The following is a 16,819-nucleotide window of genomic DNA, read 5'->3' as shown; positions in this document are numbered from 1 at the left end:
TTTTGACAGTTTGGTTTGAATTCTAAGCACACTGACAAGACTTGTTGGCTGTAGTTCCTACAGTAATGTGTCTGGCTTTCACCAGACTGTCTGAAAAACAACTTTGACCTGAATTCCAGAAAACAACAAATAGAAAAAACAAAATGAACCAATTCAGTCAGATGTTATTTACAGGTGGTGAGGGTAAGAATGTGCATCCGAGGATCAGATTGCCATCACTGGACCGGTGTCAAGGTCCTTTTTGCAGAGTTTATGTTGAGCTGAGAAGGTGTGTAAAAGTCCTGTTTGTCCACTGCATTTTTGTATATAAGTACATAAGGTGACTGCATCCCAGAAACAAGGCACAGTTAAAAGATTTAGAGAAAACAAACATCAAACAGTAGAGGAAGGAAGGGTGAAGGAGAGAGAGCCAAGCCTACAGCAGGAGTTAGCTGAAACGCTTCATTCACACAACCAAAGCTCCCTGTCATCAATGTCTCCACACTTTCCATCAGTCTCTCTCTTTCCTTTGAAACAAGTGTTTAGAAAGTGGGTAGCCTTTCCCTGGGTGATCAGAACATACTATACTACAACTATACACATCACTATGACATACTGGGCAGCGCATTCTGGAGAGAATCCACTGCTTTGACTGATAACACACTTTAAAATCTTTTCAGCTGGTCTCTGAGGGGGGAGGGCCTGTTTCCCACTTCTCTCCTCACTTCCTCCTAACAGTCCATGCAAGGGCAAGGCCATAGATTGTCAATGCAGCACCTTCTAGATACAACAGCCACTGAAAAGCGATAGAACATTCTATCTAGATTGGTGTGTACGCAGTCAACATCAGCTGCGCTTTAAGATGACATCATTTTTGTATCAGCTTGGATCTCTAAGATGACATTGCACCACCTCCCCCTCCAGGAAGCTCTTTAGTTACCCCCACCCCTTAGTACACAGGTGTACAGCATAGTCCTATTGTAAGCACATATTAATATAGATAAAGAGATGTACAGTTGCCATTAACGTTTGTCATTTCCAAGGCTTCCTCTGCCCCTGATAATCAAGTCCACCATCTTTGGCATGATGAGAGGAGCAGGGAGGGGGTGTAGGAGTGGTGGTGTGGTGGAGGAGGGCAGGGTGGGGGTGGAGGAGGAGGAGGGCAGGGTGGGGGTGGAGGAGGGCAGGGTGGGGGTGGAGGAGGGCAGGGTGGGGTGGAGGAGGGCAGGGTGGGGGTGGAGGAGGAGGAGGGCAGGGTGGGGGTGGAGGAGGGCAGAGTGGGGTGGGGGTGGAGGAGGGCAGGGTGGGGGTGGAGGAGGGCAGGGTGCGAGTGTAGATGAGGAGGGATACAGCTCTCCAGCTGAGAGCACGGTCCTGATCCTGAGTGTTCAGTGAGAGCTGGGCTCATGCTACCTGGCAGACGACAGCTCCCTCCAGCACCTGCCTCTTGGGCGACAGGAGATGATGGTCGTGGCAAAGATCCCCCTGTTTTGCATACAGTGTCCTCCTTGACATTACCGGGTATCATTCCAGAGGTTACAGTTCAAAAGGAGATTAGAGGGGAGGGACTGGAGGGGTTAGATTGATCCTGATTGGATTAGATACGAAAAACATTTCTGCATATTCAACAGGAGGCCTGACCTCAAGAGTTGCGATTGGCCGTTGCTATTGTCCGATGACATCAAGTCTTTAAGATGAAAATCTCTTTGTTATTCTTGTGATTGTGATCTGGCTTTGCATGTTGGAGTGCTTCTGGGAAAGGAGAGCAGTGCTTCAGAGAAGCAGTGCTTCTCCCAGTGTGGATCTGCTGCAGATCTCTGGTGCTGCAGCTCTGCCACTACCTCTCTCCTGCCTGCATCGCTTCACAATGCAGCTATTGGCATGATTTCATTAACAACAGTACTGTACTTTGTATTTTTTAACTGGTAAAAAACTTGCATTGTGTTCCATCTGCTCGCTGGTTGAGAGACAGTGGAGGAAGAGAGAGATGAGGGATGGAGGGGGTCACAGTGTGGCGCCCAAGAAGGAGAGGAGTTTAAGCAACAGCAACAAGCAGGTGATTTGGCAAAGAGACACGTGTATTTTGGCTTTCTCTGCAGTGGTGTGTGTATGCGCACGCGCGTGTGTGTGTGTGTGTGTGTGTGCTCAGGCCCTGTGCTCCACAGGCTGCTGCAGACACACCTCACTCCCCGCTGACACTATGGGCAGTCTGTTGTCCATGTGGTAGCTGATCAGGTGGCTTACACTCTCAAAACGATGGTCTTTGGTACGAACCTGAGAGAGAGAGAGAGACAGAGACAGAGACAGAGAGAGAGAGAGAGAGAGAGAGAGAGAGACAGAGAGAGAGAGAGAGAGAGAGAGAGAGAGAGAGAGAGAGAGAGAGGGGGTAGAGAGAGAGAGAGACAGAGAGAGAGAGAGAGAGAGAGAGAGAGAGAGAGAGAAAGAGACAGAGAGAGAAAGAGACAGAGAGAGAAAGAGACAGAGAGAGAGAGAGAGAGAGAGAGAGAGAGAGAGAGAGAGAGAGAGAGAGAGAGAGAGAGAGAGAGAGACAGAGAGACACAGAGAGAGACAGAGAGAGAGACAGAGAGAGAGAGACAGAGAGAGAGACAGACAGAAATTAGTGTGTGAGAGATAAATGGTGAAAGAGAAAGAAAGTTAACACTTACAGCTGACCAGTCCCAAGAGCCTCGTTTACCAGTCATGTTCATAACCTTCTGACTGAACCCCCTAACCTTCATCACCTCCATCACCCCTAACCCTCATCACCCCCTAACCCTCATCACCTCCATTACCCCTAACCCTCATCACCCCCATTACCCCTAACCCTCATCACCCCCATTACCCCTAACCCTCATCACCTCCATTACCCCTAACCCTCATCACCTCCATTACCCCTAACCCTCATCACCCCCATTACCCCTAACCCTCATCACCTCCATTACCCCTAACCCTCATCACCCCCATTACCCCTAACCCTCATCACCCCCTAACCCTCATCACCTCCATTACCCCTAACCCTCATCACCCCCATTACCCCTAACCCTCATCACCCCCTAACCCTCATCACCTCCATTACCCCTAACCCTCATCACCCCCATTACCCCTAACCCTCATCACCCCCTAACCCTCATCACCTCCATTACCCCTAACCCTCATCACCCCCATTACCCCTAACCCTCATCACCCCCTAACCCTCATCACCTCCATTACCCCTAACCCTCATCACCCCCATTACCCCTAACCCTCATCACCCCCTAACCCTCATCACCTCCATTACCCCTAACCCTCATCACCCCCTAACCCTCATCACCCCCATTACCCCTAACCCTCATCACCCCCTAACCCCCATCACCCCCTAACCCCCATCACCCCTAACCCCCATCACCCCCTAACCCTCATCACCCCCTAACCCTCATCACCCCCATTACCCCTAACCCCCATCACCCCGTAACCCCCATCACCCCCTAACCCCCATCACCCCCTAACCCTCATCACCCCCTAACCCTCATCACCCCCATTACCCCTAACCCCCATCACCCCGTAACCCCCATCACCCCCTAACCCCCATCACCCCTAACCCTCATCACCCCCTAACCCTCATCACCTCCATTACCCCTAACCCTCATCACCCCCATTACCCCTAACCCTCATCACCTCCATTACCCCTAACCCTCATCACCTCCATTACCCCTAACCCTCATCACCCCCATTACCCCTAACCCTCATCACCTCCATTACCCCTAACCCTCATCACCCCCATTACCCCTAACCCTCATCACCCCCTAACCCTCATCACCTCCATTACCCCTAACCCTCATCACCCCCATTACCCCTAACCCTCATCACCCCCTAACCCTCATCACCTCCATTACCCCTAACCCTCATCACCCCCATTACCCCTAACCCTCATCACCCCCTAACCCTCATCACCTCCATTACCCCTAACCCTCATCACCCCCATTACCCCTAACCCTCATCACCCCCTAACCCTCATCACCTCCATTACCCCTAACCCTCATCACCCCCATTACCCCTAACCCTCATCACCCCCTAACCCTCATCACCTCCATTACCCCTAACCCTCATCACCCCCTAACCCTCATCACCCCCATTACCCCTAACCCTCATCACCCCCTAACCCTCATCACCCCCTAACCCCCATCACCCCCTAACCCTCATCACCCCCTAACCCTCATCACCCCCATTACCCCTAACCCCCATCACCCCCTAACCCCCATCACCCCCTAACCCCCATTACCCCTAACCCTCATCACCCCCATCACCCCCTAACCCCCATCACCCCCTAACCCCCATCACCCCCTAACCCCCATCACCCCCTAACCCCCATCACCCCATAACCCCCATCACCCCATAACCCCCATCACCCCCTCCCTGGTTACTCACCACTCCCTCAGGGTCCACCAGCAGCAGGTGTTTGGGCTGCCCCCCCTGCTGGCCGGTGAGGACGTACTGCCCCGGGGTGGTCCCTGACTCCCTCACCAGGAAGTCTCCGTCGCGTCCCAGCATCCTCTCTGCCTGCCGGCGGCTCAGACTGCCGTGGAACCAGGCCTCGTACTGCAGCTGCTCCACCAGAGGGGGCGCTGCAGACACGCTGCCCGCCGCAGGGGCCCCGGGGCCTGCCACGCCCAGGGCGTCGTCAAACGGCTCTGAGAGACACTTACTGATTAGCAGCAGCAGCTTTACATGAGGACACACCTGAACACAGCACCTCCATGCGCTACATGTTACAAGGTACGGCTCGGCTGAACACAGCCACACAGAGAAATAATATAGACGCTGCTTAGTATCACTATGGTAACCATCACCAGTGGAGAACTCACTCATGTCAAAAGCGTCTCTGTGAGCGTTCCCATTGGCTGCAGCTGCTAGGGGGCGGGGCTTGTCCACGTTGACGTACGAGGGATCGTCAAAAAGGTCCCTCCCTCCCTCCTTGGCTCCCACTGGAGATCAGAGACAACAGCTTTACCTCTCCACACCACTCACAGACGCAGCAGCATCACGACAAACACGACTGTGACATTTCCCTGCCAGTCCTGTCAGATGTCGGGTGACAGACTGTTGATGACGAAGCTGCCCTCAAACACCCACTGAGATGGTCTCCTCAACACAATGCAGAGTAAGTGTGCGTGTGCGTGCGTGTGTGTGCGTGTGCGCGTGTGCGTGTGTGCGTGCGTGTGCGTGTTTCAGAGAGAACATTTCAAGGAGGCGTCTGGCTCACTGAAGATGATGGATTTAGATGAGGGGGAATCTCAGATACATCCAAAGGCAGAGTCAGCGTGACAGAGGGGGAGACTCGATTGACAGACGAGGCAACACACTGTGTGTGTGTGTGTGTGTGTGTGTGTGTGTGTGTGTGTGTGTGTGTGTGTGTGTGTGTGTGTGCGTGTGTGTGTGTGGAGGGAATGACCCACCCGGTAAGGGCGGCAGTGGCTGCTTGTGGATGTCATTCTGTCCATACGGCTGCAGAGACACACAGAAAGACAAGTTGAGTATAACTTACAGTAACATAGTGTTACACACACAAAGTCCCTCATATATGGCCATGGGTGATCAGTCTCTAAATACGTCTCTATTCTCAGTCGACATCGCTCCCCCTTTGTGTCATCCATAACGTACCTTTTTCCCTACATACAGTGAAAGGAGAACAGAGAAGCCTAAAACCGAGTAGATTAAAGCAGAGCACAATAGTCCTCATCAATGATGCAACTTTTTATATTTTAACTCTTTTTTTTTTTTTAAGAAACCTTTAGAAAGATTTTGGTCAAACCTTTTTCAGAGGATCTGATTTTTTTTTTTTTTTTACATTGAAATAAATTCATATTTCAATTTTGAGGAGGTGAATTCAAAACCAACAATTGAAGTTTAAATTTCAATATTAGGTATTCAATGCTTTTTTGAATTCAAAACATGATGTCAATGATTGGCTGCCATACGCATCATTGATGAGTACTTGATGAGGACTACTATACTCTATTTGTAGTCTGCTCTGATTTTATCTGTTTTAGGCTTCTCTGTTCGCCTTCTCTCTTCCCTCTGTGTGAAAAAAAATCTACTTAAGTACAGTAACAAAGTATTTGTACTTTAACTGTACTAAAGTAACTGTAACTGGCTAGTTAGCACTGTCCCAGAATCAGAAGGAAGTGAGGTAGCACTGTCCCAGAATCAGAAGGAAGTGAGGTAGCACTGTCCCAGGATCAGAAGGAAGTGAGGTGGCACTGTCCCAGGATCAGAGGAAGTAAGTTAGCACTGTCCCAGGATCAGAGGAAGTGAGGTAGCACTGTCCCAGGATCAGAGGAAGTAAGTTAACACTGTCCCAGGATCAGAGGAAGTGAGGTAGCACTGTCCCAGGATCAGAGGAAGTGAGGTAGCACTGTCCCCGGATCAGAGGAAGTGAGGTAGCACTGTCCCAGGATCAGAGGAAGTGAGGTAGCACTGTCCCAGGATCAGAGGAAGTGAGTTGTGATTATAGACAGAAATGAGCTTTAATCAGCTCCATGGAGTTCCTGTCCTGTCATGTCTCAGATGAAGTGGCCTGTGTATCCTCTCTCACCACCTTTACCCCCTGTGTGTGTGTGTGTGTGTGTGTCTCACCAGCGTGGCCCCGGGGCGGGTCCTCATGTCCACCAGCCCCCCTGGAGGTGGCTGCTTCCCAGGGAAGTTATTATAGTAGGGCACCTCGGGGGTCTGGGGCACCTCGGGGGTCTGGGCCCCCTCCTCCTCCTCCTCCTCCCAGGCAGAGCCGTCGAACGGGGCCATCCGGTCGTGGGGGGTCACTAGTTTGGGGGGGTTCTTCAGGTATTGTTTGAAGCGCAGTTCGAAGGCCTGGCCGATGGTGCTGATGACCTCCTGGGCCAGGCCCTCGGGACACTCCAGGATGTGACATGCTGGGGGACAGGAAGTAGGAAGTAGAGAGGGGGATAGACAACAGGGAGTGTTGAAAGTTGTAACCCCACTTTTACACCTTTTGGCAAATATTAAAAAACGACGATAAAAACACAGTGACTAAGAGAGAATGAAAGGCTGTTGAATGTCACCTCTCTGGTTGACTGGATCCTTGGCTACGTACGCTACGTACTCTGCTGTGTCCTGGAGGAGGGGGAGGAGAGAGGGAGGAGGGGGAGGAGAGAGGGAGGAGGGGGAGGAGAGAGGGAGGAGGGGAGGAGAGAGGGAGGAGGGGGAAGAGAGAGGGAGGAGGGGGAGGAGAGTCCCGGGGGTGGACACATGATGGAGGGTGAAGTTGAAAGGAGGGTGAAGTTGAAAGGGTGGGGGAGGAGAAGAGGAGGAAACCGTTTAGTCAGAGGTCATATCAGCCTACGATGAACGATGAGAGGAAGGAAAGGAGAGCTGAGGAGGGAGGGGAACAAGCGAGGGATAGATGTGCTCACTCTGATAAGCACTGATAATGACAGGCTGAAGGGCTGATCAGGCAGGGAGGAGAGAGGGCGGACCCAACAAGGTGGCCTTTTGATGGATGAGAGAGAGAGAGAAAGACTGAGAAAGACAGAGAGAGAGAGAAAGACAGAGAAAGACAGAGAAAGACAGAGAGAGAGAGAAAGACTGAGAAAGACAGAGAAAGACAGAGAGAGACAGAGAAAGACAGAGAGAGAAGGAGGGAGGGAGAGACACGAGTTGTGTTGTGGGTGACTCACAGGGTCTCCTCCAGAGGCAAAAGATATGGACTGCATGTGATGATTGGCGATGATCTGTGGAGACAGAGAGAGAGAGGATGAGAGAGAGGATGAGAGAGAGAGGATGAGAGAGAGAGGATGAGAGAGAGAGGATGAGAGAGAGAGGATGAGAGAGAGGATGAGAGAGAGAGGATGAGAGAGAGAGGATGAGAGAGAGGATGAGAGAGGATGAGAGAGGATGAGAGAGAGAGGATGAGAGAGAGAGGATGAGAGAGAGAGGATGAGAGAGAGGATGAGAGAGAGGATGAGAGAGAGAGGATGAGAGAGAGAGGATGAGAGAGAGGATGAGAGAGAGGATGAGAGAGGATGAGAGAGGATGAGAGAGGATGAGAGAGGATGAGAGAGGATGAGAGAGAGGATGAGAGAGAGAGGTGTCAGCATGTGAGAGATGGTGGATAGCAGAGTTGAGATGGAGGGAGGAGGAGGAGAGACCAGACACAAAGTGTGTTAACACACTGTTCTCTCTGCTGGGCAGCAGAGTTAAGCAGCTTTGACTTCCTCCACTAACAAAAAAACTACTAATGAGGTCAGCTGTAACACCAGTTTAGGAGTCTGCAATAACAAGCCAGTTTCAGATCGATAGCATTAGCATTTGTAAAGGCTACTTGCACTGTGTGTGTGTGTGTGTAAACAGTGTGTTTATGTGTGTTTATCTTCCCACAGTTATCAGTAAGCAATTAAGGTCAACTGGCTAACTGGGGGGACCAGAGCTCTGAGGGGGGCCAGGGTCGTGTCTGAGCGTGTGCAGAGCCCCAGGTGCTGTCTGAGCGCGTGCAGAGCCCCCAGGTGCTGTCTGAGCGCGTGCAGAGCCCCAGGTGCTATCTGAGCGCGTGCAGAGCCCCAGGTGCTGTCTGAGCATGTGCAGAGCCCCCAGGTGCTGTCTGAGCGCGTGCAGAGCCCCAGGTGCTGTCTGAGCGCGTGCAGAGCCCCAGGTGCTGTCTGAGCGCGTGCAGAGCCCCAGGTGCTGTCTGAGCGCGTGCAGAGCCCCAGGTGCTGTCTGAGCGCGTGCAGAGCCCCAGGTGCTGTCTGAGCGCGTGCAGAGCCCCAGGTGCTGTCTGAGCGCGTGCAGAGCCCCAGGTGCTGTCTGAGCGCGTGCAGAGCCCCAGGTGCTGTTTCCTACCTGTTTGCAGTCAGAGGCCAGCAGGTTGAGGCTGCTTGTTGACACTGTCAGGGTGATGGTCATGCCTGCAAACTGGAGGTTACTCTTCCCTAGGATGGATGACAGACAGCGAGGAGAGGGCTGGACAAGACACAGAGAGATGGATGGAGAGGTGGAGAGAGAGAAAGACAAGGTTTGTGAGACAGAATGGTTGGCGTGTGTGTGTGTGTGTGTGTGCTGCAGTAGAGTGTGTGTGAATGTCTGGGCTGTGTGGGTGTGAGGACAGCTGCAGGGAGAAACTGATCCAGACCAGGAGCAGACCAGGAGCAGACCAGGAGCAGACCAGGAGCAGACCAGGAGCAGACCAGGAGCAGACCAGGAGCAGACCAGGAGCAGACCAGGAGCAGACCAGGAGCAGACCAGGAGCAGACCAGGAGCAGACCAGGCTGCACCAACCATGACCAACACCCCAGGAGCAGAGCCAACACTACCCCCACACTGGCATGGCTAGCACAGGGTCCTGTCAGCTCCCTCCTGCCAGCTCCCTCCTGTCAGCTCCCTCCTGCCAGCTCCCTCCTGTCAGCTCCCTCCTGCCAGCTCCCTCCTGTCAGCTCCCTCCTGCCAGCTCCCTCCTGTCAGCTCCCTCCTGCCAGCTCCCTCCTGTCAGCTCCCTCCTGTCAGCTCCCTCCTGTCAGCTCCCTCCTGTCAGCTCCCTCCTGCCTGCCTCCCCGCCCACTCCCCCTCCTCCCCTCCCGCTCCCCCTTCTCCTCCTCTCCTCTCCCTCCTCTCCTCCTCTCCCTCCTCTCCTCCTCCTGCCCTCCTCCTCCTGCCCTCCTCCTCCTGCCCTCCTCCTGCCGCCCTCCTCCTCCTGCCCTCCAGATCAGATCTGAGTCAAACTGGGGCAGTCTGGAGAGGCAGCTGTCTGCCCTGCCTCCACCCCTCCTGCCTATGGGACAGACGGACGTAGACAGAGACAGAGTGTTGACCACAGCTGACTGACCACAGCTGACTGACCACAGAGTTTTGACCACAGAGTTTTGACCACAGCGTGTTGACCACAGAGTGTTGACCACAGAGTGTTGACCACAGCGTGTTGACCACAGCTGGCTGACCACAGAGTTTTGACCACAGCTGACTGACCACAGTGTATGGACCATCATCTGGAGTGAGTCTGTGAGTGCTTCCTGATCATCCAGAGTGGACCATCCAGTAAAATCAAGTTTCTCTCCAGTACCAAGAGCCCCTCCCACTGGCAGACACTTAACACATCAATAAATAATGCTGCTATGTGTGTGTGCATGTGCGGTGTGTGTGTGTGTACTCTTTGTACCTTCCTCCTGCGTTGAGCTCCTTTAGCTCCAGGCACGGCGTCACACACCACGGAGATGGCCTCTCTGAAACAACACACACACACACACACACACTTCAATCTGTCTGACTCATCACTCGGTCTGTGGAACATGCTCTCACATGAAAACACACCATTTCCTGGATTTCACCCTTGTGCAGCAGATTAGATACGATCTGGCGTCATGTGACTACGGGAAGATCACTTCTGAGCCATGGAGACCAACATCGCTACGGAAACCAGACGGAAACCACCAAGATTCCAGAAGATTCTAATTTAGGGTCTGGGAGTGTAGCAGCTGACAGGAGCAACACACGCTCCTTAAACAGAGAAGAGAGAGACAGAGGGAGAGAGAGAGAGACAGAGGGAGAGACAGAGGGAGAGAGAGAGAGACAGAGGGAGAGACAGAGGGAGAGAGAGAGAGAGAGAGAGAGAGAGAGAGAGAGAGAGAGAGAGAGAGAGAGAGAGAGAGAGAGAGAGAGAGAGAGAGAGAGAGAGAGAGAGAAAGCGAGAGAGACAGAGAGAGTAAGAAAGGCAGAGAGAGAGAAAGAGACAGAGAGAGAGAGAGAGAGAGAGAGACAGAAAGCGAGAGAGACAGAGAGAGTAAGAAAGGCAGAGAGAGAGAAAGAGACAGAGAGAGAGAGAGAGAGAGAGAGAGAGAGAGAGAGAGAGAGAGAGAGAGGTGTGTTTGATGAGCTCTGCCTTGCCAGTTGCACTGTCTCTCCTGTGTAGGAGTCGGAGCCACAGTTACTGCTGTTCCTGTGTGTGCCCAGCAGAGGGAGCTGTTCTGGGGACAGGCTTACCTGGTTACCTGTGTCCTGGTGCTGAAGTCCAGCGCCCTCATCGACTGCAGGACCTCCACACAGCCCATGTACTGCGCAGGAAACAGGAAGGAGCACATGTTAACGAAGGAGGGCTGAGGAATGGAGGGGGAGAGGGAAGACTGAAGACAATAGATGGCAGAGAGACGTTCAATCAATGACAGAGAGACAGAGAGACATAGAGAGTGAGGCAGACAAACGGCAACGCTGGGAACACAAGGATAGCAATCCCAATGGGAGAGAAACAAGAGCCAAGGACACACAAGACACATTCTGTACCGAGACAGGACTGATCACAGCTAAATGTATAGTGTGGACACACACACACACACACACACACACACACACACACACACACACACACACACACACACACACACACACACACACACACACACACACACACACACACACACACACACACACACACACACTCACCCGTACGGTGTAGGCCACTCCGGAGGTGCTGACCAGACTGTCAGAGTGCAGCCAGCCCCGGCTGGGCTTGTTGACGAAGGATCCATGTCTGGTCCACTCATCGCCCCCAAGCTGCCCCCCTTCCACCCGCGCCCGCCTGGACGCCCCTCCCAGCCGGTTCATGTCCTGCAGGGGGGGGCGAGGGGGTGGAGAGGGGGGAATTAGAGAGGGAAGGGGAGGAGGGGAACTGGACCATGACCTCTCACCCCTGGGGGCCAGGACAGAGGGCTGAGCCTGCCCAGGCCTAATGGAGGCCTTCAGGCCTGGGAGCAGGGTAGCAGAAACACCCAGGCGGAGGGCTCCCATACTGGGGAAGAAGGAGCAGAGAGTGGTGGGGCTGTCTTCAGTCGGCCGTGGGGAGGAGGGGGGTAAGATTGGCGTGAGAGAGGAGGAGGAGAGGGAGGAGGGTAACCCTGGTGGGGTGAGAGGGGAGGAGGGGTCCTCTGTTGAGCTTAGAGATTCACTCCGAAAGTGAGTGTACTTTGTTTGAGGAACGAACGCCATGACTGCTCAGAAACAAGTCCACACAGGTGACTATAGTTTAGTCTGAGTAGCAAATGCTTTTCCTCAATGTTGAAAGTCTCTCTGTTGAAGGTCTTTGTTTCTCTCTCAGCTTGAGTGTGTTGGTCTGTCCTGCCTTCATCCTAGGCAGACGAGCAGGAGCCCCCGACAGCTCCGCCCAGCAGAGAACCACGGAGAGCAGAGAGGAACAGCAGAACATCACACAGGGTTCTCTCCCTCGGACACGGAACACAGATGGAAGAGTCTCAGTTTCCTTTTACAACCTTCTCATGGTCTGAGGAAAAACACAGGTTTCATGTCTGAGGTTGAGCTGAGTCTTCTTATGGTTACACAGTACTCGTTTCGTTTTTTGCTCATTTCCTCGAAAGGACTCTCTCACCAAGAGACATCTAACTCTCTGGAGCACCAGATCACATCAACACAAGTGATGTGTCTGCACACCCTCCCTCTTTCTCGTACACACACAAACAAGTGAAGCCTACTCACTGCATCCAGAGACCTCACGTCACATGTATTAGCAAATGTTAGAGCATAACTCTTAACCCCTAGGCTTTGAATCTGCGTGTGTGTGTGTGTGTATATGTGTGTGTATATGTATGTGTATATGTATGTGTATATATATGTGTGTATATGTATGTGTATATGTGTATATATATGTGTGTGTGTGTGTGTGTGTGCTGTAGCTCAGTCTGGCAGCTCTCTCCTGACACAAGCTCATAAAAATCCTATTAGCTTCCAAGGAGGGTGATGCCACCCCCACACCCAACCACACACCAATGCTGCTCAGATGGGTCAATACCACACACACACACACACACACACACACACACACACACACACACACACACTACAGTTCTACTGAAGATGAGCTATACAGCAGAAACAGATTCTCGGTAGGAGACACTGTCTCTCTCATTCACCCTCGTCTGTACTTCCCCTGTCCCTTTTGTACTTTGATCACTCCCTCTCTCTCTTTCTCCAGACGGTTTCCTGTCCCCTCTGGAGAGCCCTTGTTCTCTCTCTCTCTGCCTCCCCTTGTCCTCTCTTCATCCAGATCACCTCAGGGACCGTCTCTCTCCCGTTCTCTGAGCTCCTGTCGTCCTTCTCCCGGTCTCCTCTCCTCTCCTGGAAGCCCTCTCTCTTCCTCCACACTGTGTACTCTGCCTGCCTCTGACGCTCCAGCGCCTCCTCCCTCTCTCGCTCCAGCACCTCCTCTCTCCTCTTCCAGATGATCTCTCTCTCCCCCTCTCCCCCTCCCTCGTCGCCCCGCCCGTTATCCAGGCTGGCCCGTGTGCGAGTGCCTCAGCCTTAGAAAGAGTCTCTCTATCTCTCCGTCTGTCTTCCTATCTGCACCTACAGGCTACTCATAGTAACCTAATTAGACGGCAGAAGATAAGAGTAGAATGGCAGGATGTTCCAGACAGGGTCTGTAGCGGCAGTAACACCCTGCTCTCTGGTATGGCTGCCTAGGTCAGAAGGGATTGAGAATAAAGCACCGTTGAGTTAGAAAAATCAGTTAAGGTTGAGTCTGAGAGTCTTTGTCCGATACAGTGACACACACTGCGGAAGCACGCCGGTGATGTAACAGTGGAGAATGTAGGTCATTGGTTGATGACGACCACTGGCGGGGTTGTTGTGACGGTAATGAGACCTGATTGGTCCAACTCCCAAGTAGGGATCCCTGAATGGTACTGCAGGCTCCTTAGAGGCTCCGTGATCACCCAGAACACTACACCTCGATTCTCACGCTTTCTTTTCTCCCTCGCCCCCCCCCCCCCTCTCTTATCCCCTTATCAACACTGACAACAGTCTGATTTCAAGACGGGCTGACAAGTTACCTGAGAGAAGAACAGAACCAGTCTGATAGGGGCCAGCTTCTTTACCTCTCTGGGCAGGACTTCAAAAGTAGCAGTTAGCACCAGTCGCAGGTCAGCATTCAGGTCCAAACACCGCAGAATCGTTCAAGCACCCTTTCAAGAAACCCACTCAAGGGAGGATGTTCATTTGGCACCACATGTTTGATAGTTTTATACCAGAGAAAGGTAAACTTCTAAACACGCCAGTGAAAACTTGAGCAATGCCCACAGTTAACACCGCAGCTGCTGGTGGTTCAGAGCGCTAACGTCTCAACATGCTTGGGACGATGCATAGCAGCACATGAACACCGCCTACACAAGTCTAGCACCACAGAAGGATTGTCTACAAAGTCTGCCACCACGGCAGCTAGCTAGCTAGCTAGTCATCCGCCTCCTTTCAGCCACAGTAAAGACGCCCCCAAGCCAGGCTGACAGGCCTAGCGAAGACAGCCAGCGTCTATATGCAGACAGCTGAGACACTACCTATGGCTAGGAATGTCTCAACAATGTAATTGCAGAGAGTGGGAATTTGCATCAGGTCCACAGAGACCACAACGACTTAAGGTAATACAGATCAGGAACAACAACGTTCACACGAGACACAAACGTTGATAAGACACCGGGCTCAACGAACAGTTGAAAGGTCAAGAGAGCCTGTCTGTCAATAAGTAACGGAAACAAACGAATGTTAGTGTGCAACCATGAAAGGGCACTTTTTCCCCTCGTAGGAAAGCTTTGCTTGCGGGATAGGACACAGTGTTGTTCAGATGAGAGCAGAAACTGACCCTCAACCAGAGGAGCGATCCTGAGTCTACAAGTCACAGGTAAAAAAAACAACACACATCCATAAATATGCACCTTAACATGAACAAGAAACAAGACCAGCAAACAGGTCCTACTTAGAAGTACACTGTTACACAGCAGAACTGAGTGATATGTAGGTGACGTGTGCCATGTAAATCCTGGCACACCGGTAGGCTGATACCTAGTGCGGATGGCTGCTGCCGGTGGATTTGGCTAATACTGCATCGCACAAGCCAGACAGAGGGAGAGACGGATACCTCACCTCAGTTTCCCTTGGCTGTGTTCAGATCAACACACACAGCACCCACACACACAAACACACACAGCACCCACACACACAAACACACACAGCACCCACACACACAAACACACACAGCACCCACACACACAAACACACACAGCACCCACACACACAAATCAGTCCTCCTCACACAAGTGGCGAATCAGCACCTAAGACCATAGAACACACAAACACACAAGTTCTTAACGGCACCGGGGGGGAAGAACAGAAAAAGGAACTTTACAAGTCTCCGTCTGTTTGCCCGTTTGTCTCTAACCGTGACGACAGCTGCAGCCGCGGCCGGTTGCTATGGCAACAGACATTTAAAAAGAGAAGCCTGCGGAGGATCTATATTCAGAACTCCTGACAACAGCAGAAACCTTCAGACAAAGAGATAACTGCTTCCACAAACCGGAGCTCAGTGGGTCTAAATCAGAGGCTCCACACAACCGAGAGCATCAAGCAGGCAGGCTGAAATGAGCAACTCCTCAAAATATCAATAACCTTCAGGAAATGATCAAAGTTTGGTCCACGTCGCGCCAACTATAAAATCCACTCAATATTGACATCCCGTGTCGGTTAACTCGCCCGCCACTATGGAGCGCTGAGAATTGCTTCAGAGACACATACTTTTGCGTAACCTGTCACAAACAATGTTGAAATACATAACTTATAACTCATAGCTACCATAGGCTACAGCATCGATGTTAAGACGTTTGCATAACAGAACCAGAATAGTTGTATAGTAATGTATATCAACTAAGAACATGTGAAATGTTGACTTATAGAAATAAAAATACAATTATGAGAGAAAAACATGAGCAATTCCACCAAATCCATGTTGGTGTTTCTGTATAAAAGAAAGCGTCAAGTCTATTTCTTCAAAACTCCTTTGTGGAAAGGATGAATGAGGAATGAGTAGAAAAGCAAGAGCAGTCTCTTGAGGGCAAACAGCAGAGTTGATTATCCAGGAAGGGCAGCGTAGGACTCCTCATTCACATCAGCACCATCCTCATGTCTCACACCAGAACTGTTCCTCTCTCTCTCTCTCTCTCTCTCTCTCTCTCTCTCTCTCTATGTCTCTCTCTCTGTCTCTCTCTCTGTCTCTCTATGTCTCTCTCTCTATGTCTCTCTGTCTCTGTCTCTCTATGTCTCTCTCTCTCTCTCTGTCTCTCTCTATGTCTCTCTCTCTCTCTCTCTCTCTCTCTGTCCACTCCCTTAAAAGCGCGCTCCTTATTGGATCCCCTCTTCCACGCGTTGGAATTTCAAAGTCATTATCAGGTCCTCATATTCTCCATCTGTCCTCTCCTGTTTGTCCTCTTCCTCCTCCTCCTCCTCTTCCTCTTCTTCGTCTCCTCTCAGTAGGCAGTGAAAGGATAGACTGGCAGGGCTGAACAATGGCTCTCCTTCATTGTGTTCCTCTCCTCCTCTCGTCTCGTCTCGCTCCCTCTCCCCTTTCCTTCCCCCGTCTGTGTCACACGAGCACACTGTCCTCCCCTCCTTCCTGTCTGGCTCGTGATGCAGCTCTCCTCGCTCTCTCCCTCTCTTTCTCTGGCTCTGCCTCACTCGCTCTCTCCCTCTCTTTCTCTGGCTCTGCCTCACTCGCTCACACAAGCACGTTACTGCTGCTTTCCCCTTTCCTCTTTTCCCTCCCTCCCTCCCTCCCTCCCTCCCTCCCTCCCTCCCTCCCTCCCTCCCTCCCTCCCTCCCTCCCTCCCTCCCTCCCTCCCTCCCTCCCTCCCTCCCTCCCTCCCTCCCTCCCTCCCTCCCTCCCTCCCTCCCTCCCTCCCTCCCTCCCTCCCTCCCTCCCTCCCTCCCTCCCTTTCCTCCTCTGCAGCCTCAATCATTTAACAGTATATGCATCGCTCTGTGCGCTCACACATTAATGCACACAGTCCATGGGGATAGGGAAAGAGAGGGAGGA

General features: G+C 52.2%; 1 protein-coding gene across 1 annotated transcript; it reads right to left on the bottom strand.

The window, feature by feature from the left end:
• Positions 1 to 1,268: 1,268 nt before the first annotated feature.
• Positions 1,269 to 12,543, bottom strand: shc1 (SHC (Src homology 2 domain containing) transforming protein 1). The gene is made up of 11 exons (XM_084668989.1): positions 11,395 to 12,543; positions 10,939 to 11,009; positions 10,118 to 10,181; positions 8,809 to 8,928; positions 7,650 to 7,703; positions 7,035 to 7,086; positions 6,592 to 6,884; positions 5,412 to 5,460; positions 4,821 to 4,940; positions 4,384 to 4,646; positions 1,269 to 2,253 (listed from the first exon to the last, which is right to left on the bottom strand). Exons 1-11 carry the CDS (start codon positions 11,935 to 11,937, stop codon positions 2,125 to 2,127), a joined length of 1,758 nt encoding a protein of 585 aa, XP_084525115.1. The 5' UTR covers positions 11,938 to 12,543; the 3' UTR covers positions 1,269 to 2,124.
• Positions 12,544 to 16,819: the final 4,276 nt, after the last annotated feature.

The sequence above is a fragment of the Hypomesus nipponensis genome, chromosome 2 (assembly GCF_054491055.1).
Source record: "Hypomesus nipponensis isolate SF chromosome 2, ASM5449105v1, whole genome shotgun sequence".
Classification (NCBI taxonomy): Eukaryota; Metazoa; Chordata; class Actinopteri; order Osmeriformes; family Osmeridae; genus Hypomesus; species Hypomesus nipponensis.
Note: the sequence above shows the minus strand (reverse complement) of the source record. Positions and strands in the feature narration are given on the sequence as shown.